The 23,760-nt window shown below is 39.4% G+C and overlaps 1 protein-coding gene across 1 annotated transcript; it reads right to left on the bottom strand.

Annotated features, from left to right (window-relative positions):
- Positions 1 to 1,078: 1,078 nt before the first annotated feature.
- On the bottom strand, positions 1,079 to 2,041 carry LOC107540659 (olfactory receptor 6T1). The gene has a single exon (XM_016217465.2). It carries the CDS (start codon positions 2,039 to 2,041, stop codon positions 1,079 to 1,081), a length of 963 nt encoding a protein of 320 aa, XP_016072951.2.
- Between the last annotated feature and the right edge of the window lie 21,719 nt (positions 2,042 to 23,760).

Here is a 23,760-nt window from a genome sequence, read left to right as displayed (position 1 = left end):
GTTTCCTGGGTCCTAGGTCAATGCTCAACTGCTGAGCCACACCCGGCAGGGCAACTTTGTCCTATTTTAAAGTGGTGTCAAATGTATGGGGGAGAAGTGTAGTTTATTAGAATGCAAGGTGGTGAAGGAAGACAGGGGCCTCAGGTCCACACGGTGTCTTCTGGGTGCTTGATGGTCTCTGTTGCAGAGTGGCTGCCTGGGCTGCTTTCTGGACCTGTGACTAGGACATGGGAATAATTGTCTCTGAGTGTTTTGATCACCCCTGTTGCAAAGGTTTGTGACTGATCATGCTCAGGGCTGGTTTCTCTGCTTGGTTGTGACTGGGTGGTGCTCCTGCTCCATCTTTGTCTCCGCTGAGCTTGTTTGTGTTCTGGGCCCCATTGAGTCTCTTGGTCTTTATCCATCTATTCCCAGACCAAGCTTTTACCCCAAAGGCTTAATCATCTCACTGTGGCCACTGTGAACTCCATGACACATCTACTGACTCTCAACTCAGACTTTATCTGTATTTACCACCAGGAGTGCACCAGATCTTGAGCTCCATCTATTCCACATGGACACTGGGTGTTTGGGAAGCTCAGTTCTCAGCCCATTCTTTGCCTCACCATCCTGCTTCTTTTAGATAAAATTTTACTGTGACCACATCCCAGGTTGTCCTGTGCACAGCCTGTTGAGGCTAGCTTGTTCACAACAGACCTAATTATAAAGCAGCAAGAGGCCTTCTGCTGCTGGGACTCCCCTCAGCTTGTCCTCCAAGGCTGTGTGGTAAAGGAATATCAAGACACACCTCTGATCAACAGGTTCCTCCACCTGTATACGTGTTTGTTTCCTCTCAGTGTTTCCCTCTTTTTTTACCTTTCTGTCTAGGACTTTCTTTAGGTGAAACTCTGTGTTGTAGTGAGTTTTTCAGACCTAGATCTTGATGTGGTAAGGGAGCATTAAAGGGATGTAGAAAATTCCTTTTTTTCTCAGCCAACAGCCAGATCTCATGACCACTATTATCTTGACAAATAGGTCAAAATAAAATTTTAAAGATCAAATAAAATTTTAATCTCCCAAACCAGTAGAATATTTCTTTTCACAGGTGACCCTCATTCTTTCTCCCAGCCATGGGTCTGTGCCGCCTCAGGGTGTCTCTTAGGGCTTGCTTCACCTTGTCATTGCGGAGACTGAAGATGAACGGGTTCAGGAGGGGTGTGACGATACAGCTCAGGACCGAGGCACCTTTGTTGAGCAGCGTGGATTGCGCCTCTGACATACGAATGTAGAGAGAAATGGAGCTGCCATAGACGATGACCACCACTGTAAGATGTGAGGCACAAGTGGAGAATACTTTCTTTCTCTCAGTAGCCGTGTGGGATCTGAGAACAGTGGCAAGAATGCAGGCATAGGAAACTGAAGTCACTGCCAGTGAGCCCAGTAATACTGATGTGGAGAGCACAAAAGCCACCAGCTCCAGCAGGTGAGTGTCCCCACAAGAGAGCCTCAGCAAGGGCCAACTGTCGCAAAAGAAGTGGTCGATGCCATTGGGGCCACAGAAAGGTAAGCTGGCCATGAGGATGGTGGGGCAAAGGACCCAGAGGAATCCAGCTATCCAGGAGGCCAGCACTAGCTGGAAACAGACGCGACCACTCATCAGGACCTCATAGTGGAGGGGTCGGCAGATTGCCAGGTAGCGGTCCAGGGACATGACAGCTAAGAGGAAGAAGTCAGTGGTTCCTAGGAGGAAGTAGAGGTAGGACTGGGTGATGCAGCTGGCAAATGAGATGGAGCCGTCCCCTGTGAGGCTGACGACAAGCATCTTGGGAACCACAACAGACACGAGCAGCAGCTCCAGGAAGGACAGGTTCCTCAGGAAAAAGTACATCTGTGTGTGCAGGCGCTGGTCCACCCAGCTGAGCCCAATAATCAGGAGGTTGCCTGTGGCTGTGACAGCGTAGGTCACGGTCAGCCCCAGGAACAGCAGAGACTGCAGGATGTGGCCGCTGGGGAAACCAAGAAGGACAAACACTGTCACCTGAGTCCAGTTTTCAGGACTCATTTCCAGTCACCTGCAAAAGAAAAGAAACATGATTTTGTAACTGGGCCCATAGCCTCCAATCATTGTTTAATCAGTCGATAAAGGAATAAGCACCTAACACTTCCTTACATTCTGAGAATGTATTAATCTACCTTTGTGCCTGCAAGCGACTTGCAAGGAGAGTAACAAATAACAACGGCAAGCAGTGTACCAACAACAACATGATGCTGTTGAACACCGAGTGACGCTCAAGGAGACCACGTGCAGAATCTCCTCGTGGCACTTCTGTCCCTACAGGCGAAAACTCTTCTGCGGTCAGATAGGGAGCAGGTGGTACAGGCAGGGTTCATACCAAGTCCCTGCGACCCTGACCCCGCGTTGCGTCCCCCGCTGGTCGGAGGAGACCTTGCAGAGTCAGTGCACCACGAGCGGAATCGGCATCAGTATCAAAAGCCCTCCGTGTTTGCGGCCTGTCTGTGTTCTGGCTTAGCATAAAATAACCGAGTAAAAGTCTGGGCTGTTAATATCTGTAAGATTTTATTGAATGGGATTGGATTATACAAAGCGCCAGACCTGTTGTTGTATTATTAAGACTTCCTTCTAGACGTTCCCAGAAGTCCTTGTTCCTAGTGTGACGTTTACTAGCCGCCTCTGTGTCAGCTCTCCCGACATCCTCATGGCATAAGGTGGGAAGGGAGAGGAAATGCTATAAAAAAAGACAGGCTATATCAACTTGCATCTTCAACTTTTGCCTTAATTTGGATATATGTTCTTTTGGTCCTTGAAGCTTTTGGCATCTTGTGAAACTCACTCATAAATTTTGAAGAATTGGAGTTCACTAGGTATCTTGGTTCCAAGATCCTTTTCTTACATCTGGCACCAGATACTCAGAATTACAGAGATCCTGCCTGTCGAAGTCAAAAGGATGCCAATCATCTTCAAGTTACTTTGTTAACTGGACAAGGAATGATGTGTTGAGAACTTGGACAAAGTTTAATCCAGGGTCATCTTTACTCCAGACATCCAGCATGAAAGATGTGATGTGCATATATTTTCTCAATCCTGCCTGAGGACACCTAGACAGAGAGTTTTTCAGGAACAAGTCCTGGGAGTTAAGTAGATAGATAGCTAATAATAAAGCTTCCTTCTTCTAGCCTAGAGCTCATATCTCCAAAATCAAATAAATACCTCAATAAAAAACCAGGAAAAGACGCTAAAGGACTGTTTCAGGATAACATGATCATTTCAAATACAGAAATATGTTAACTGTGACTCTTTACAAAGTATCAGGTAAATATTCTGATTAAAAGTAGCTTATAAAGACTACTTGTCAAACATGCAATATTAGCTTCTGGCTACTGTTGTAAAATACATACACTGAGGTCTTCTACTGAATATTCCATGATCAGTTAACCCGAATATTTGTGTACCTGTGACTTTTATTACTCCAGATAATAACAATATAATCCTTGTGTATACATGTTTAAAATTTGTCATTTTTAACCTCAAAATAATCTTGTTGGCTGACCTACTTAATGCCAAGAAGACTTGCCTAAATCCACAGTTAGAAATTATTAGTATTATTCTTGGAAATGGTTTCTTGTTCCCATGCACTTCGCACTAAAAATACTGCTTAGCAAGGTAATGAGAGCTTTGAGGGACACACACACACACACACACACACCCCTTTTATTCAGTTTACACAATGACTTCATTTACACAATAAAATATCTATTATTATTGTCCACTTTACAGTTGAGCAAACTGGAGCACAGCAAATTTAAAAGACCTTGGAAGGAGAGTCAAAATGCACATTTATGCTTGTCTGACTATGGAACTAGGAAATATGGTTATTTGAACTTGAAACTTAAATCTGCCAGGAGGGATAGGGCATTGAGTTGGAATGCCACAATATTATAATGAAGTGTAATAATACCAATTAACATTTAGTGAACAGTTACTGTGTGCCAGGAACTTTTAATTTATTTCATTGTTAAATTTCTCAGCAAGTATAAAGGTAATCATTACCTGCATCGTGTAGGTAAGGGGATTCGAGTTACAGATATTAAGGACCCATATTTAGTGAGTAGTGAAGTTAGGGATTGGAATTATAGAAAGTCTGATTTCAGGACCCATACTTTCAACTGCTTAGCCATATTGTCTTACTTTATTTCTTAATGATAGGAATTCTGCATGTGGAAGTTAATTGTTGTAATTTAAAGATTTGATCCTGAAAAAATGAAAATACCCCTCACAGTGTGTACTAGACTGGGCCTTGTGCCAGGGGCTCTTAGAGCCTCCTTCAGAGCAATGGAAGGTAGGTGTCCTGGCCCTGATCACCACTCCCGACTCCCAGAAGATGAACCCCTACCTAAATACATTGAGGAAACTTGTCCTTCAAGTTTTATCACAGGGTATGCTGGCTCAATATCATGTAGAGAGTGAACTATGTGGATTATTTATAGACCTAGACTCACACACACTACCTACCTATGTTATCAATCCCAGTGAGTATTCCCTCTGGGCATTGTACATTGGGCTTATTGCCCTAGATCTGGATGGAATCATCAAAGCCCTCCTATCTCCCTCCTGGGAGATGGGATGCTCCTGCATACTGTGCAGGTTTGAGTATGATTAGGAACAAATTCTAAGGTGTAAGAGAGGACTGGGTTGTAGGTAAGACAGAAAAGAACCCAGATGTGGTGGTAGAGCTAACTTTAACCTGACCCAGAACAGCTATAAATCTAGGCTTTTGAACTCTAACAATATTCTGATGGTCGTTTAATGCCCCGATATGTCCATGGATATGATAGTGAGCAAGGGCACGTAATAAGAACAGAGCCACAGTTGTTTAATAATTATTCACCTTACTAACTATAGATAAGAGGTTTTCTTACGGACCCTGGGAAACTGGAGGATGTGCTGCAAGAAGAAAGATAGGGCTGTAAACAGAAATTCATTTTGACCCCCCCAGGCATGGCTCAGTGGTTGAGCATCCACCTAAGATCCAGGAGGTCACGGTTCAATTCCCGGTCAGAGCACAGGCCCAGGTTTTGGGCTTGATCCCCAGTAGGGGGCATGCAGAAGGCAGCCGATCAATGACTCTCTCTGATAGTTCTCTCTCTCTCTCTCTCTCCCTTTCCTTTCTTTCTGAAATCAATAAAGATATATTTTTAAAAATATCCATTTCGAGAACAGACCAAGGACAGGACGCACTTTGACGTGGTTGCTGTGCGTGGATGCTGACCCTCCCCTGCTCCCTTCAGGAGTTTGTCTCAGGAATGCTGACCGTTCTCTGGTCCCAGGAACAAGCTGAGCTGCTTGTAACAACATAGAAGATTAGCCACCTTGTTATAGGACTTTGAGCTCCTGAAGGCCATGCAGAACCTCCCCTCCCCTGTCCCTGTTACACTGGCAGCTCGTAGCTGCATGTAGTTACCTTCTCCCTCACCTGTATATAATCAGCCAACTGGCAAGGGGAGTCAGAGGTGAATGTCCAGGGTGACTGACTGCTCTCCCCGTAGTGCAGGCATTATTGGAATAAACACTCATATATGATTCAACCCTGTCTCTGCTTAATTTGGCTCAAGTAGGTGACAGGTGGCCTTGAACCCATTGTCTGGCTTCAGATATACAGAGATTATTTTTCTTCAGGTGAGATTAGATTCAATTTTGAGCACTCACTATGTGTCAGGGACTAGGTACTGGAGATGCAAAGTTCAATAACCTGCTACTAGTGTAGTAAAGGTTAGATATATGCAAGTGATAAATTCCAGAAGGATTAAAATAAGGTCACAATTAAAGTAAAAGTCTTGTGGAGGCAGAGAAAGAAAAAGTGCAAATTTTGTTCGGGGCAGCACGGAACACTTCATAAGGTTCAAGGTTAATAACATTTAACTGAGTGTTTAAGGATGAATTTCTTCACATCCAGAAGGAATGTGAGTCTTTCACATTTGCGGTAACCTAAAGTACCAGAACTTTTGAATTTTTCAATAGAAAAATGAGCTTATAAAGAGTATTTATTTTTTATTATCAAACTAATGCTTAAAATATACTCATAGTTGTTATATAAGTATATTCTTCTTTTAATAAGAAGAATAAAGTTTTTCAAAAGCTGGGGGCTTGGTACTTCAGGCCTTAAGAAGAGGAAGTTGTGTGTCTCACTATCTGGGAAGTTGTGTGTCTCATTGTGGGTCTCATTATTCAAAACATAAAAATCAGAACTTCCCATAGTACAGTACTATACACTGGCTCAGGTGCTGGCCTGTGTATGTAGAACTCAACAACTGAAGACAGAAGTGGAAGGTTCTCATTCCTGTTTTTCCTCAGAAAAACTACTTGTATTGCTCAATACAATAAATCGTACCATACTTTTCAGTACTCCAAGTCTAGATGCTCTAGAGTATGTGTAAGCCAAACTTAATTAGAACAAGTTCAGTTCTAAGTCAGGAGTAAGAATACAAGTGGCCTGAGATAAGCGGAGGACATAAGTTGTTCTTGTACCTGTTCCAGTATTGCACTTCTCAGGCTCCTTCCTGGCCGGTTTGAAGAACGTGAACTCAGAGGACATGCCTGGCTCTTGTTTATGGTCAGTGGAGCACACAGAAGGCTTCCTGCATCAACAGGTCTTGTTGCTTCATGTGATACCAAGCAAATCCCCTTTGCAGTGTTGCAAAAAGTTTCTGTAACTTAGCAGGATTATTTCTTTCCACGCCAAAACAATTAAGATTCACTTTGGCTTGCTTTAAACTCCCAAAAGGGAACAGCATGGACTGAACTTTCCTAAAAAGAAACAAAGTAATTAAGTCCTCTGAGGCTATAGGGGCTGAGTTTGAGATTTGTCAGAGTGGCAAAAGACAGAGATATTTCTTAAGAATAAGGGAAATGAAAATTTGCTACTGCATTCAAATTTTGGGAAATTCTCTTAAGCTGCGTAGTGACTCGGTGAGGCCTTGTATATCTTAGCAATTCAATGACATTATAAAAATCATCTATATATCTATATAGATGTATATATACATATATTACAATCTTATATATGTATATGTATATTATCAGCACGAATAACAAAACAAAACATTTCTTTAATTTTTTAAAAAAAATTTAAGTGTAGTTACTATACAATCTTGTATTGGTTATATTAGCTTCAGCTGTACACATAGTGATTCAACATTTTTAAATCATACAATGTGGTCACCTCACTTATTTCAGTAATCACCTGTCAGCATGTTCAGTTATCACAGTACCACTGACTAACCCTCTTTTCACCCCTCCCCACCCCTCCCTCTGGTAGACTCCTTTTGGTCTCTGTTTCTATGAGTCTGCTTTTGTTCAGTTTTGTTGGGTTTTGTTTTGTTTTTTAGATTCCACATATAAGTGGAACCATATGGTAATTGTCTTTCCCTGCCTGACTTACTTCACTTAACATAATACCCTTCATGTTTTCCCAAGTTGCAAGATTTCTTTCTATTTTATTGCTGTGTAATATTCTATAATCTCAAAGTATCCATTTTCTCTGCCTAGCTAACTCCCCATCCCCACAATAAACGCTGAATTTGAAGTTCATTAAAACAACGCCATGGACTGTAATGAGCCTTAACCTTTGTAGGTGTAGTTCTGCTGAAAGACTTTGCACACACTGGAGCATGAAGTGAATTTTGAATAGTGTTTGCTTAACAGAGATTGAATGAAACCCAGTGGCTGTCTTTAAAAGTTCTATTGATGGTTGTCTGACCTTGGATGAAATTAAGAAATATAAAGTCATGTCAAATCGTGTATTGGTGATTTTTATTTGTAGTAAATTATGTCTTTTTCCTCTCTCCTTGAAAACAGGAAGCAATCTATAATACTGTTAGGGGTTCATGTGCTAAAGAAATGATGCGTTAAAATCTACACTAGACCAGAGATAATTTTATACTGACCTAGAGAGAAAAAATTTCAAGCATTCTAACATTCTCAGATGTTGTCTCATTAAATTAGATATAATAGTGAGGTCAATAAAAGCTATCCACTTTTTAATATGGGAAAGGTGGGTCAGTGGGGAACCAACCTTGCTCTGACTTTAAGGAATTGGAGAAAGTGTGTCCCAAGGGTGTTGAATGCTGTAGTAGCTACTGTGGATGAGCTAGTTCCACTTTATTGTTCTCTCCCTCATGGGCCATATCTACAGAGTACTTGGAGCCGATCCTGGAGTCTCAGTCTAGAATCCATTTCCTACGCACATCTGGTGATTTTATAAGCACTTATGCCCTGTAATCCTCCTTGCCTAAAATTCCAAGCATTGTTTCTGTTTTCTTCACTGAACTCTAACTGATATAAATTCCAATTAAAGCAGGACTCCTATGAACGATGACAGGAAGTTTTGCTGCCTTCCTGACCCCAAAGCTTTCTCTATAGAGACAGGCCAAGAAACAAGAAATCAGTTTGAATGGGCTGCTCAATAACACACCTGATGATATCTATGTTCATTCTGAGAGTAGAGATGGAATATCAGTCTGAGGTGAGATTGGTATAATGGGTTAAGGAAAACTAAAACCTTGAATTGACTGAGTTAGCTCAGGAACTACTCTATAATATCAAATTATTCTATAGGATATTGCCCAAGTTAGGAATATATTTTGAACTGTGTGAAGATTATCTTTGATAACTTCTAGAGTCTTTCTGTTGTCTGCTTATCTCCCTCCTAAACAACATAATTTAGAGGCTCTCTAAATACTTTGTGAACTGAGCCTTATCCTTTCCTTTTTCCTATATAAATTTACCATCATTTGTTATCTGAGTAAAGTATATAGAAAAAAGTGGTGGATTACTGACTGTGCCATAATACTTCCAGTTACTAGTATCCAAAAATAAAAAATAAAAAATCAGAGGTTATCCTAAGTGGATACCAGATTGGTAAGATTTCAGGAAACTTGAAAAATGAATGAAATAATATATTACAGTGTGGAGATATCTTTGTGGGTTGGACTTCAAAACCAACAACTCAGATAATATATATTTTATCTGAAACTATTAATAAAAATTTATTTTGATTGTAATCAGAAATGGAAAGAGAGTAGACTTGAATTCAGGTTCAATATGTCATCTAGAGATTTACTATTTCTTCAAATAGGTTCTCAATCCTTACTCTCTCTTTTCCTTCTGGTACCTCTATGATGCAGATGTTGTTACACTTCCTGTTGTCCCAGGGGCCCCAGAAACTATGTGCCTTTTAAAAAATTCTTTTTCTTTTTGCTGCTCTGATTGCTTGTTTTCTGCTCCCTTGTCTTCAGAATTGCTGATTCTGTCCTCTGCTTCAAGTCTTCTGTTGATTCCTTCTAGTGTGTTCTTCATTTCTGATTGGTTCTTTCTTATGGTTTATATGTTTGTTTGTTTTTAGTGTGGGTCACACTTTAATTATTAGTTTATAAATTGTATTTTATTTTCTTCTAACAATCTATATAAATATTATTGTCTATTTAAACAAAATCATCTGCAAAATTCAGCAAGACGGTTGAATATAAACTGAACCCTAAAAGTAAATGTTTTATATGTAGAAAGCACATTTTGAAAGACTTTTTGTGCCAGACATTTATGTGCAAAAGTTAAATTTACCATAAATAGAATAGGCATCTATTTTATGAGCAGAGAATTTTGACTATAAAAGAAAAATATTCAAGCCATGGTTAGAGGTTCATGCATTTATAATTCTAGGAACTCTTTTGGGACAATGATAAGAACCATTTATAATTAAATTTTTTTCTACTCTTATTTCATACAGTTATGTAGATCGCTTAAATACATTGTTAGTCAATGGACTTTTGAGAGAGTGTTGCCTACATATTCCTGTTCTCTAAATGCAGAAGAAAAAGTCTTCTTAAAACACATTAAAAGTCCCTTAAATTAGTAGCAATCTTTCCCATGTTTCTCAGGGCCATTCTAGGGGCTCAAAATGTGTTGTGATGGTATGAGAAGAGGAAGAACTGCACTGAAGGCTGGCTTGCCCCCAAGAGCACTGCAGCCCGGTTGAACCTTCTGCAATGATGGAAATGTTTGATATCTGCACTGTCTAATATGGTAGCTACTGCCACATTAAACACTTATAACAAAGCCTGTGCAGCAAAGAAACTGAATTTTAAATTTTATTTAACTTTAGTTTAAATTTAAACACCTACATGTTAGCTAGTGATTATTGTTTTGAGCCATGCAGCCTTAGATAATTTTTTAATCCAGTGTCAACTGGTTCCATGTTAAACTATACCAGAGTCGCCTGGAGAGCTAGTGGAAGGTACAGATTTCCTGCCCTATTCTGGAAGATTCTGATTTTAAAGTTTAGGTGGGCTTGTGAGTCTTTAAGTCACTTAGCCACTCCAAGTGATTTGAAGCTCTGCTGTATTAGAAAATGTCTGGTTTGTAATTAGGGTGAATAGGGCCTGTTACTGCCAGGTACCATGTCTCCTCAAGCCACAACAATGCACACAATCTTTAACACTTACAAGTGCACAGAAAGTGCCGGGCACTGCTAAATACTAAGCCTGGAAGCAACTGCAAACCTATGTCATGCTCAGGGCCCAGAAGTGCATAAGAAGGAATAGAGAATGTGACACCATCTGAAGGAATGGTGATGATAAATTTGGTCCTCAGTCATATGACATATTTCTTAAAGGAGCTGTTCTTTTAACATTTTAATTCCCAACCATTACTATGTTGTTCAGCAGGAATTTCAGAAGAAAACAGTCAAGGACTGTAGCTGAAGTGAATGACCTTGGGAAATACGACTACAGAAGTAAGAAGGCAGATAGCTTCACAGACCTGGCCAAGCCAGAGGTGTCAGAACTAGAGTGAGCATGGGGATGGAGCTTTTGTTACAAGCTCCAGGGAGAGAGAACAGAAACTGACAGACAACCTTAAGAGGTTGGAATCTTGGAAACCTCTTGGAACAAGGGAACTAATATAAATAATTCTGATTTATATCCCAAATCCCAAATTCTCAGTGATAAGTAGGACCTAGGAAGAAGGGATTATCTTTAATAATTTAAGCAAAAATGGAAATACGATTTATCCCCAAGGTCTTAGGGATCCTGACATTTACGGAATTCATAAGGTCTTCTTAAGCAATGAATCTTTCACTCACAGCTTTCCAATTGTTGACTAAAAAGTCCTTTGTGATGTACTAACCAACTTCAGGTTCTGCCACAACTTCAACTGTGTTTGCTTCATTGAAACTGAATGGAGATGTAGTGATGTCACACTCCGTATATCTGTTAAGTATCTGTGAGTCTTGACTGCAGCTCACTGCATGACCAAGTTGAATTCTTTCTTCTTCCTTTGTGTTATTAGTGTAGATAGTTAACAAAAAGTCCCATTCTGTATCACTTCCCAAAGTAATGCCATAACATAAAATCACGGTTTTTACTTGGATAAGGTATTTTATTCTCTGGATTGTTAACCAGTTTTTAAGAGTTCTCTTGACAGTCGAAGATAGTTTTCAAGACCCAACAAATGTGCAGTTCCAAAATGTTTTTCCAGTGACATTAGGACTAAATAGTCATCTTGCAATGCTGCTACATTTTCATGAATTATAGTTGAATAAACATTCCATACTGAGATAAGTCTCTTTAATAAATACCTTTAGATCCCCAGTAATATATCGGACATTTCCAAAACCCCTTATGTGTCTCTCATTCCACAGCTTTTCCTTTTGAGGCTTTGGTCAGCTTCTTGTTTGCCCCAACCTTTACCACCACCTCAGGCAGTTTCAACATTGAAAAGCCACCACTGATTTTGGCAGACACCCTGATGAAATGCTGTTCCCAGAGAGAAAGCTTTGAGTTAAGTCAACTAAAGATGAGCCCTGCAAGTAGGGATTTCTAGTTAGTTGCCAGATATGTCAAATAATGACAATTCAGTGAGAATTAGCTTTCGGGGGAGTTTCAAACCCATTCTGCCTCTCTGGTGATTGCTAGGCTGCTGAGTTTTATGGCACCATGATTAAAAAGTGGCTGACTTTCAGAGCTACCAAAGATCTGGGGATTGGGGATGGGGATGGGGTGAGTTGACGCCACAAACTTTTACATTCTTATTGAGATGTAACTGTTCCTCTTAAACATGCCTCAGATTTATTCAAGGCCTTGGTTACTTTCCCGAGTTCTGAAAAAATTGATTTTGACCATTGGAGGTCCTTGCTATACCATTCCGAAAGTGCTTCCGTCATTACAAGATGGATGAGGGATTGAATATAAAGAACAATAGGCAAGTTATTTGAAAGTGATGCTGGAGTGCATCCTGGGGAGGCCAAGGGGGGTCTCAACCTGATTGTGCGTCTAGGTCCTTGTCACCACACAAGAAAGAATTTGCGACTGAGACACAAAGATTCAGCAAAGCACAGTGAATTTATTAAAGTGAAAGTACGCACTCAAGAAGGGAGTGCAGGCAAGCCTGGAGAAGGAGACACCCCACTGGGGCCTGGGTGGGATGTGTTTATTAAACCTAGGCAAGGGGCAGGGTTAAGGCAGCCTTCGGCTTCTGACGCTGGTGGGGCGACTGCCGATACGGCTGGTCCTTTCCTTGTTCCTCCTCTCCAGGGAACAATTTCTTTCTTCGTTCTCCCAGAACTGTCGTGGTGATTGGGGGGTGTGGAGTGGGGGTGGGCAGAGTGGTTCCCAAACTGCAATGTAAATTTATTATAATGATATTATAATGGATCTGTTGGTCACTTGTAGGTCAATATGGAGGATGATTTAAGTTCAATGATTTCTATTCAAAGTTTGGGGAATTCTGTCTCAAAGAGAAGCTCCCTTGATTAAAGAATGGTAAAACTGGTTTTTGAACATCTGACTACAAAGCTTATACATTTATACAACATTCTGGGCAAACATTACCCCACCATAGTTTCGTTAAACTCGAGTTTTAATGTTTTCAGATACTTACCTTTATTTACATAGCAGAACTATTAGCAAAAATTAGAATGGGAGGCATGTGATATAAATAGTATTAAAAATATAAACTTTCCAAATAAAACTCTAAGTACCAGAATGTTTAAAAATGCTATTTTATTACATTCTAGTACTGGCAGTGAGGAGGAGACACAACTATATGTTTTGCAGATCTTCATATTATTTAAGCGGTAGCCTGAAATCATAAATCACCTGCATATTCATTATTTGAATGCCACTGCTGTTGGGAAAGTCCTTCATTCCGTGGGACTATCTAGTCCTTCGTGCTCTCTACCTTCGGGAGCACTGGTGGCTTCTGCCTCAGGAGCCTCATGCTTTGGGTGACTGAAAGTTAGATTGCTTAGTCAGTCACTCCTGTGGCCTGTCTTTTCCTGAAAATTATCATATTCAAATGATGCTTTTGTTTCCCGACCATTTCACATATTCATCATAAAGGAGTGTTAGTTTATGTCTTATTTGCACTGTAAGGAGACTGGAAAAATAATAGCCTCATGTAGTTGTCCTCCTTTTGCCAAGTATTTTTTTTCCCATTTTAATTAACACTAATTAATTCTATAGACCCTTTCCCATTAAATTTCGAGTGAAGGTATAATACAATAAATACATCAAATCTTTTAAGATTAAGAATCAAACCCAAAGACAGAAATATCTAAAATGAGAAAACAATTAGTCTCTTTCTCCTACTGGATAAAAAACAAATTTTATGACTTGATAAATTTGTTGTGAAGAATATGTGTGTGCATTGCTTTATTTCCAGATCTTGAGCACTGGGTTGAACAAATATTTTACTGAACTAATGTTTGTTTGGAACACTTAAGAATATAAGTGGTCTCTGCTCTTAAAGTTATACACATGAAACATCCATAACAATATGAGTTAGGATATCTCCTGTGCCATTACGAAGGTGTCTAAGAAACCAGTGTGATAAAGAACCCATGCTGCCAGAGTCAGATGGAAAAATGGAGGAGTAGAGTTTGAGAGAGTAAAGAATTTTTACTGAATGGACAGATATAAAAGTTGTAAGGCCAAAGTTGAGAAGGGACTAATAAAAGACTGGAGTTGCATAGCCATATCTTCTTCCATAATTTATCCTACCTTTCAAGAAAGCAACCATTTGGCAAGATAGAGTACTATTAGCTTTAGGACACGACCATAGCTTATTTTAGCACTATCTCTCATTCTATATTTGGCTTTTCATATATTCTACCTGTGCTTAAAGCCTACTCTGATAGCAAGAATAAATCTGCTTGGGCTACTTCTGTTTATTGCCTACAGATATATCAATATCTCCAAGATATTAGTACAATTGAGGTTAGCTCCGAGTTTTGGAGGAATGCTGCATATTCACTGCATTTCTCTCTTTTCTGGTGTTTTTTCCTTCCTGGAATGCCAGGTTCAGACCCTGCATTTACAGAGAACTAGGCACTGTTTAACGGTCAGGGAATCTTTATCTAAAAGAGGACCACCCTTGATTAAAGACCTAAAATGGCTTTGGGATCTCTAATGTAATTGGGAATTCATAAACGGGGCCTGGGGGTAGGTTCAGCTTTACTTTCTCTAAGGTATTCCAGTATGGTCAAAATGCGTGGTCCCTGAAGCCATATTGATTTGAATGGAAATCCTGGCTTCAAATATTACTGGTTGTATGACTTTGGAAAAGTTTCTTCATTTCTCAGAGTCCCAGTTCCCTTATCTGTATAATGTAAATAATAACATTGTCTTAAAATACAGTCTAAGGGGGAGTAATATAGAAAAGGTAACTGATGCAGTGCCTTGCATATGTGTGAACAAAGATGATTATGGTCACTATGCCAGTGCTAACAGCCTTTCAGTTTCCCCTGTCTTCTCTTTCATTTTTTCCCCTTTAAAACACCTCTACCATAATTTTGTAAAATGTTTCTCTATCTCCAGTGTCATCATCCAAGTTCAAAAATGTTTCCTCTCTTGTTGAGGATGTTACAATAGCCTGTTAACTGGTCATTCTAACACTTGTCTCTTTTCCTCTCTTTTCTCAATTATCCCGTGATCTAGCCTTTAAAGAATGTGGATTGTTCTTCCTTCTATAGATGAAGGAAAACAGGAGGAGAAGAAAGAGAGAAATGCCCCGTGCAGAATCCAAGCTCTTTACTCTGGTATTCAAGGCTCTTTCAGTCTACAGTGAAGTTTAGGGTCATTCACTCACTCTTTTTATTTAATGCAACACAACCCCCTCACCCCCACATTTATATGGCAAGCCGCTTTAATTAGGACATTGAGTTATATTCTGTCACCTGGGAGTCTAGAAATATCTCTTTTTTTTGTTAGCTGCTTTTTCCATGTTCAATGAAGATGAGAAACAATGAAGACCTCGAATAGCCAAAGCAATCCTGAGAAAAAGGAACAAAGCTGGAAATATCATATTCTGTGACTTCAAATTATACTACAAAGAGACAATAATTAAAACAGCATGGCATTGAAAGAAAAACAGACACATAGACCATTGAAACAGAATTGAGAGCCCAGGAAGAAACCCCACACATATATGGTCTTATAGTTTTTGACCAAGAAGCCAAAAACATACAATGGGAAAAAGAAAGCCTCTTTGATAAACGGTGCTGGGAAAATTGGAAATAAATAAATTGGAAAGCCACATGTGAAAGACTGAAACTAGACTAGTTTTTGTCCCCATATACAAAAATTAACTCAAAATGGATCAAAGACCTAAATATAAGACCTGAAACAATAAACTACATAGAAGAAAACATAGGTACAAAACTCGTGGACCTTGATCTTGGAGAAGATTTCATTAGTTGACAAAACAAAGGCAAGGGAAGTAAAGGCAAAAATACATGACTGGAACTATATCAAACTAAAAAGCTTCTGCACAGCAAAAAAACCATCAACAAAACCAAAAGGCATGTGAGCAAATGGGAGATGATATTTGAAAGCAAGAGCTCTGACAATGGGTTAATGTCCAAAGTATATAAATAATTCATACAACTCAACACCAAATAAACAAACAATGCAATTATAGAATGGGCAGAGGACCTGAACAGACACTTCTCACAAGAAAACTTACAAATGCCCAACAGATATATGAAAAGTTGCTCCTCAACTTTACTAGCTATTAAGCAAATGCAAATCAAAACTACAATAAGATGCCACCTCACGCCAGTTAGAATTGCTACCATCAACAAGACAAGTAATATGTGCAGGAGAGGTTGTGGAGGAAAAGGAATCTCACTCACTTCTGGTGGGAGTGCAAACTGGTACAACCACTGTGGAAAACAGTATGGCCCAGCAAACCTCTTTTGGGTATCTACCTGAAAATTTTTATTATTTATTTATTTATTTATTTATTTATTTATTTTTATTTTTGTTTAAAATATTACAGATGTCCCTTTTTCTCCCCAATGACCTGTTCCACCCTGTCCCACTCCTCTCCCCAGTCCCTCTCCCCACCATTGTCCATGTCCTTGGGTTGTGCATATATGCATATAAATTCCTTGGTTGCTCTCTCCCCCTCCACCCTCCTGCCCTCCTCCATCCCTCTGACATTTGTCAGTCTGGTCTGTTTCCATGTCATTGAATCTATTCTGTTTATCAGTTTATTAAGTTCTGTAGATTCCACATATAAGGCAGATCATGTGATGTTTGTCTTTTTCTGCCTGGCTTATTTCACTTAGCATAATTTTCTCCAGGCTCATCCATACTGTCCCAAATGGTATGAGGTCCTTCTTTATAGCTGCGCAGTATTCCATGGTGTAAATGTACCACAGTTTTTTTATCCACTCATCTACTGATGGGCACTTGGGCTGATTCCAGATCTTAGTTATTGTAAATTGCGGTGCTATGAACATAGGGGTGCATATATTCTTCCTGATGAGTGTTTCAGGATTCTTAGGATAGCTTCTTAAAAGTGGAATCACTGGGTCAAAAGGCAGCTCCATTTTTAATTTTTTGAAGACCCTCCATACTGTCTTCCACAGTGGCTGCACCAGTCTGCATTCCCACCAGCAGTGCACTAGGGCTCCCCTTTCCCCACACCCTCGCCAGCACATGTCGTTTGTTGATTTGTTGATGGTAGACATTCTGACAGGTGTGAAGTGATACCTCATTGTGGTTTTAATTTGCATCTCTCTGATGATTATCGACGTTGAGCATTTTCTCATGTGTCTCTTGGCCATCTGTATGTCCTCTTTGGAGAAGTGTCTATTCAGGTCCTTTGTCCATTTTTAAAATTAGATTGTTTGTCTTCCTCTTGCTGAGTGCTATGAGTTCTTTGTACACTTTGGAAATTAGCCCCTTATCAGATTCATCCTTGGCAAATATGTTTTCCCAGACCGTGGGGTTCCTTTGTATTTTGAGGCTGTTTTCTTTTGCTGTGCAGAAGCTTTTTAGTTTAATGTAGTCCCATATATTTATTTTTTTCTTTTGTTTCTCTTGCCCTAGGAGATGTATCAGTGAAAAGTCCACTACATGGAACGTCTGTGGCTTTACTGCCTATATTTTCTTCCAGGATTTTTATATTTTCATAACTTACATTTAAGTCTTTTATCCATTTTCAGTTTATTTTTGTGTATGGTGAAAGTTGGTGGTCTGGTTTCATTTTTTTGCATGGACCTGTCCAATTTTCCCGCACCATATATTGAAGAGACCGTCTTTTTTCCATTATATGCTCTTGCCTCCTTTGTCAAATATTAACTGACTGTAGTGCTGTGGGTCTATTTCTGGGGTCTCTGTTCTGTTCCATTGAGCTATATGTCTGGTGTTGTACCAATACCAGGCTGTTTTGTTTTTTAAATATATCTTTATTGATTTCAGAGAGAGGAAAGGAGAGGGAGAGAGAGAGATAGAAACATCAATGATGAGAGAGTCATTGATCGAGCCTACAACCCGGGCATGTGCCCTGACCGGGAATTGAACCCTGATCGCCTGGATCCTAGGTTGACACTCAACCGCTGAGCCACGCCTGACAGGGCTTTTTTTTTTTTTTTTTTTTTTTTTTTTTAAATACCAGGCCGTTTTGATTACAATGGCTTTGTAGTACAGCCTGATGTCCAGTAATGTGATCCCTCCCACTTTGTTCTTTTTTCTCAAGATGGCTGCAGCTATTTGGGTTTTTTTTTTGGTTCCATATAAATTTTCAAAATGTTTGTTTTAGATCTATGAAATATGCCATTGGTATTTTAATAGGGATTGTATTGAATCTATAAATTTCTTTGGGTAGTATGGATATTTTAATGATATTAATTCTTCCAATCCATGAGCATGGTATATTCTTCCACTTGTTTAAATCTTCCTCTATTTCTTTTTTCAGTGTCCCGTGGTTTTCTGAGTACAGGTCTCTTACATCCTCAGTTAAGTTTATTCCTAGGTATCTTATTCTACCTGAAAAATTTGAAAACATTTATTTGCAAATATATATACATATATACTATGTTCATTGCAGCATTATTTATGGTGGCCAAGACATGGGAACAACAAAAGTGTCCTTTGATAGACGATTGGATAAAAAAGCGGTGTTACCTACATACAATGGAACACTACACAGCCATAAGAAACATGAAATACTGCCATTTGTGACAACATGGATGGGTCTTGAGAATATCATACTAAATAAAATAGTTCAGACAGAAAAAGTCAAGAACTGTATGATTTCACACACATGTGAGATATAAAACTGAAATCAACAAATTAACAAACAAGACAAAACTTGTTCTGCAGAGTGTACATGAAAGGTCTGAGCATGGGGGTGACTACTGTAGAAAAGACAGCAGGTGCCCCGGCTCTGGCCCCACGGGAACAAGGCTGCAGGGAGAAACCGACAGGTGGTAGATAGTACAGAAGCACCCCTGAGAGTGGGTAGGTACAAGTGGAGACCTCATGCTGTGAGCCCTCGAGCTGTGCGAATCCGCAACAGCCGCCAAGATGAAGACGTAAGATAAGACGATGAGGATCAGGTGGGGTGCTGGTGAGCAGGGCAAGCTCGTTAACGGCTGTGTCTGCGCAGGCCAGCTGCAGCAGAGGGGGTGTCACAGAAGTACACCATGTGGTGTGGCCCACAGTAGAGCAAGCGGAAGGCGAGGAAGGTAATGGGCTGCAGAGCACACAGCACCTGTGGCCCAAGTGATCCCAGCCGGGCGGCACACATCCGCCTGTTCATCGCAGCTGGGCGGTGCGGGGCTGACAGGCGGCTAGGTAGCGGCCATAGGCCGTGACTGTGTGCAGGAAGCACTCAGTGCTGGCTGGGACGTGGGAGCAGTAAAGCTGGCGCAGCGCAGTCCTCAAAGGAAATCACCTTCCCGTCCAGAGTCAGGAGGCCTGCCGTGACCTTGGCATTGTCACTGTAGACACATGCATCCAAGAAGGAGAGGTGCCCCAGGAAGTGGTACACAGGAGAGGAGAGGGGAGGGTCAGAGCCCATGGTTATGAGGATGAGAAGATCCCCAGTCAAGGTGATGCTATAGCTGAGGAGGGAAAGGAGGAAGGAGACACTAGATTGTTCACCTGTGTGCATCAGAGCCTCCAAGAAGAAGTGGCTTACCAGAGTTTGGTCGGGGTCTTCTGTCTCCATGACCATCACACACAGAGGGGTGAGTTATCCTCTTGGCAAAAACTGACATCAACAGACATAAAAGAGCCCTTCCCATTTCCTGAATGTCACTAGCCACTAGGTGATGCCATCTCGGTCTTGCCCATAAATGAAAGGTGTGTAGGTTCAGTTCACTCTTTTGGCCTGTTCTAGTGTTTTCTTGCTGTTCTTTCAAAAATGGATCTTTCATTGTGGGATCCACAGTCTTTTTGAGGCACATAAAAGACTGTAAAGATTATTTGGAGAAATGTAATTCCTAAACGATGGCAATACAAGTATGGCTTAAATCCTACTCTCATGGGGCATATCTATTTTGCAAATATTCCAGAACTGTTTGCCTCTTCTCTCTTAATTCACTCTGTAAATAAGTAGGTTCCACTGCCACGTGTCCTCAGGAGTTGCATCCCATCATCTGGGGGGAATTGCCCAGTGTTTAGGTGCTATTACATCAGCCAGGAGCCCAGCAGCCCTATCTACGCTTCACCCAGAGGGAGTTCTTTGGATTTCAGCTACCCACAACTAACTCTCAGACAATGAGGCCTTAGAGAATTGACTGATAGTTATCAGGACAAATTATTCAGTACATTTCATACTCTTCCTGAAAAGCTTTATTTTAACCTTTTGGGAAATATTTTCCTATGCCTTTATTATCGAGCTGGATTGATATTTAAGAGTTTTAAACCTAATTAGATGTTGTATAAAGCAATTTTTTTTAACTGCTTATTTCTGTTTTATCTTTGATTCCCACGGGTTTTACTTAACTTTGCCTCTGCATGTTTTATACCTATATTTTCACAGTAGTGTTTTATGTCCCATCTCCCATGAACTTCTCTAACATATCCAATGATTCTGTATTTAGCCTCTTTGTCAGTCTTCTTAAAACAACATGTTTAATTTATCTCTCCCTTTTACTGTTCCCTCCTGCCTATGGCATAAATTGTATCCCTGTCTGATATTCAAAATTATCTATAAACTGTTTCCATTATTATCACAAGAGCGTTATCTCTCTGAAGAAACTCCTATCTCAGGATGATGTTTGCCACAGTCTCTCCTGATCTCATCACAGCATTCCTTTTTTCCACAGGAATAGATTTATTTATCTCTGCCTCATACATCTGCTCTCTATTGTTAAGTTTGAACATTAATTCCTCTACAACCCTGTGTAAGTGTTTTATCTCACACTGATTTATTCTTTCCTGAAACCTATGGTACTTATTATAATTATTAATAAATGCTTAAGCACGCACTATCTTGGATGACTTTGGTGTTCCATGTGCATATGCCATGTCTTCCTATGAGGAACACAGGGAAAATGTCAGATGCTTTCTCTGGTTTTCTATCAATATTTTTGGGCTAGAGAAGCAGAGATAGCAAGGAGCCGAGTTTATTTGGATTCTTATAAGTTTAAGTCTATGGTCAACCACTTAATAGTTGAAAGAGAGGGATTATGGTGCTGAATTTCTTTGTTCCTCTAGGTCATCCAGTTTAAGATGGGATATCATAATTTGTAATAGCTATTATTTTACTTAGGACAGAGTAGGACACATAGCATATAATCTTACATTTCTTAATATTTACTAATTATTCAAAGCACTGATATTCTCTATGATGCCCCCGACAAAATATTATATCCCTTTTGCTTGAACAAATGCAGTGATGGAGTAATCCCAGTTCCACAAGAAAGCTCATTCCAATGCTGGATCAATATACTATTATGTCCTTTACATCAGCTGTATATACAGAGCATATTAACCAAAAATAGGACACTTTAATGAGGTATGCACAAGGTGACTTGAAAAATAGAATAGGTATAGCTCATTCTGAGAGAGAAATATTCAATATAATGTGGATGGTAACTATTTTAAAAATAATTTCTAAATTTAACGTGAGCTCAATTGAGGTCATCATATTTGTTGATTGTTTACCATTTGGTAAAATATTTAAAATCTAACAAATAAATATGAGAAAATACCTGAAAATAATCTGAACATGATATGAATAGAAAAGAGTGGCAGAGTAACCCTACTGGGTATTTAATAGTATTTTAAATCTGCAGCTATCTAAAAAGTTTGGTAATGACAAACATATACTAATAGAATTTGTATATTGTGTATATATGTGTATAGATACATATGTACATATATAGTAAATAATATTCTGAAATAAGATTAAGTACATATAAGAATTTAGTATATTTAAAAGGTAGCATAGCAAGCATGTGCATGTGTCACAGATATTTAATAAGTAATGTGACAATAGGCTAGATATATGGGAGATAAAAGTTAATATAATTTTCCAATCTGCTTCTCTTTCTACTTAGAAATTCTAGCTAGATAAATTGTTTGTTTTAAAGTATGAAGCCAGGAAGCTATTTGAATATTTAAATATGCAGCTGAAGGGTAGAAAGAAGCCAAATCATATTTAATATTCAAACTAAATAGTATAGTTCTTAGTTACTATTTTCAAAACTGGAGAAATATTCAGGCTAACTACTTTTTCTCTTCTGCTTTATTTTTTCTCATTCTCAAAGTTAGATAACCTCAAAACAGTCTCGGAAACAAAAAACCTTCATAAGGGATGAAGCTGCATAAAGAATATTACTTCATGTGGTTCTTTCTAGTGGAAGGTTCAAGTTCACATATCAGCCCTGCTGCTGTTTTCACTGTGGATAAAAAAGTAACACTTTATGCTTGGTTCTATGAGATAAGTTTCTTAATTTAAAATGATGTAATATATTTCATATTTCTCTTTTAGAAGTTAAACAACAAGTTAAGTTCTTATGTGACCCTTCATTTGTGTGCGTGATATGTCATTGGCCGTGATGAGAACAGCAATCCTGGTGTTTGCTCGAATCTGACTTCCAGGTTGTCTCTGTTCTGGCCCAAGGGGCTCATTAACCGAGTTCTGCTTCTTCTTGCACATGGAATATTTAGATGCTCATGGAACCGCAGTTCTGTATGTTTGCCAAATAGTTTGTAACTGCCTTGTGCCAGCCCCAGGGCTGCTCCTCCTAAGATAATTAGACCTCTCAAGTGTATTCTCCTAGAACTAGCCTTAAGGGCTTCTGTTTTTTCTATCACATGAAGAATTCCATCAACTCCTTTCCCCTGATGGACTAGATTTTACAAGATCTTCAAACCATAGATTCTCCTTACTTTTCAGAATGCCAGATTCACAGATCCCAGACCGAATGATCTCTTTCTTTCTCCTTTCCCTGAATTACTACAATACTTACTGTGCACTCACTCAGTTATACCGAGTGTTTCTTATTTATTTTCTAGTTACATATCTCTATGCCTCATATGTAAATGCATTTTCTATTTGTAAGATTATAAACTCATTTAGAAAAAACAATGATGTCATAATTTTAGAATTATACTGAATACATTTTTGTTGAGTTGAATTGTATTGCCCATTCATGCATATTTTCACAAGAAAGACTTTCACAAGAAGACCAGTGAGAATGGGTTTCAGGTCTTCTTCTTGCATCCAGATACATGCTCCATCTCATCCTGCTTCACATTTCATACTCAACAGTTATGGAAAAATATAAGAATGTGAGAGCACGTACATTCTTCTACTATATCATCTGTTTCATTAAGATCCGTGGAAACATCATGGAGATTTAATCTATGTTTGTGGAGAAAAGAAGCTTATCCTTGACACATCTATATCAATTTTATGAAAGTGGAGTCCTTTGCAAGCTCAGAAGGCTAGACCTACGCAGGTCACGAGGCAGTGCACAGGCAATGGCTCCCTCACATTGTGGTGAAATTGCCCTCTCAAGTTCAAGTTCCTCGACAGTTTTTGTCAAAGTAAAAGGCAGAGTAAGGAGTTTGGAGAAGCCACTTATTTTCTTGAACTTCAGTTTCCCCATAGTTACATGGGAATAATAATACCTATCTCACGTAATTGTTGTCCAGGTCATATCAGGTGTTTACATGCAGGTTATTAGTAACATGTAAAAAGCTATATGGGTATCAACACAGAGAAATGTAGGTGGATGTCACAGAGAAACAGAGCTTTGATGTGGACATTTCTTATGTTGGATCTTTTCTGCAAGGTGCCATCCTTTTTGATTTCCATTGGTATAGAAGAAAGAAATATAGAATATCATTTTTTTGAAAGCAGGTACAATGTGGAACTTTCCAGTGTTCTCACCTCTGTACCTAGAAGTCCTCTCCTCTCTACATGAATCCTTCTTTCTCTTTCCGTTTTAAATCTTCCCAGTT

The sequence above is a fragment of the Miniopterus natalensis genome, chromosome 20 (assembly GCF_054644295.1).
Source record: "Miniopterus natalensis isolate mMinNat1 chromosome 20, mMinNat1.hap1, whole genome shotgun sequence".
In the NCBI taxonomy this organism is placed as follows: Eukaryota; Metazoa; Chordata; class Mammalia; order Chiroptera; family Miniopteridae; genus Miniopterus; species Miniopterus natalensis.
Note: the sequence above shows the minus strand (reverse complement) of the source record. Positions and strands in the feature narration are given on the sequence as shown.

Coding starts and splice junctions, on each gene's coding strand:
- LOC107540659 (XM_016217465.2), bottom strand. CDS start 2,041: ATGAGTCCTGAAAACTGGACTCAGGTGACAGTGTTTGTCCTTCTTGGT.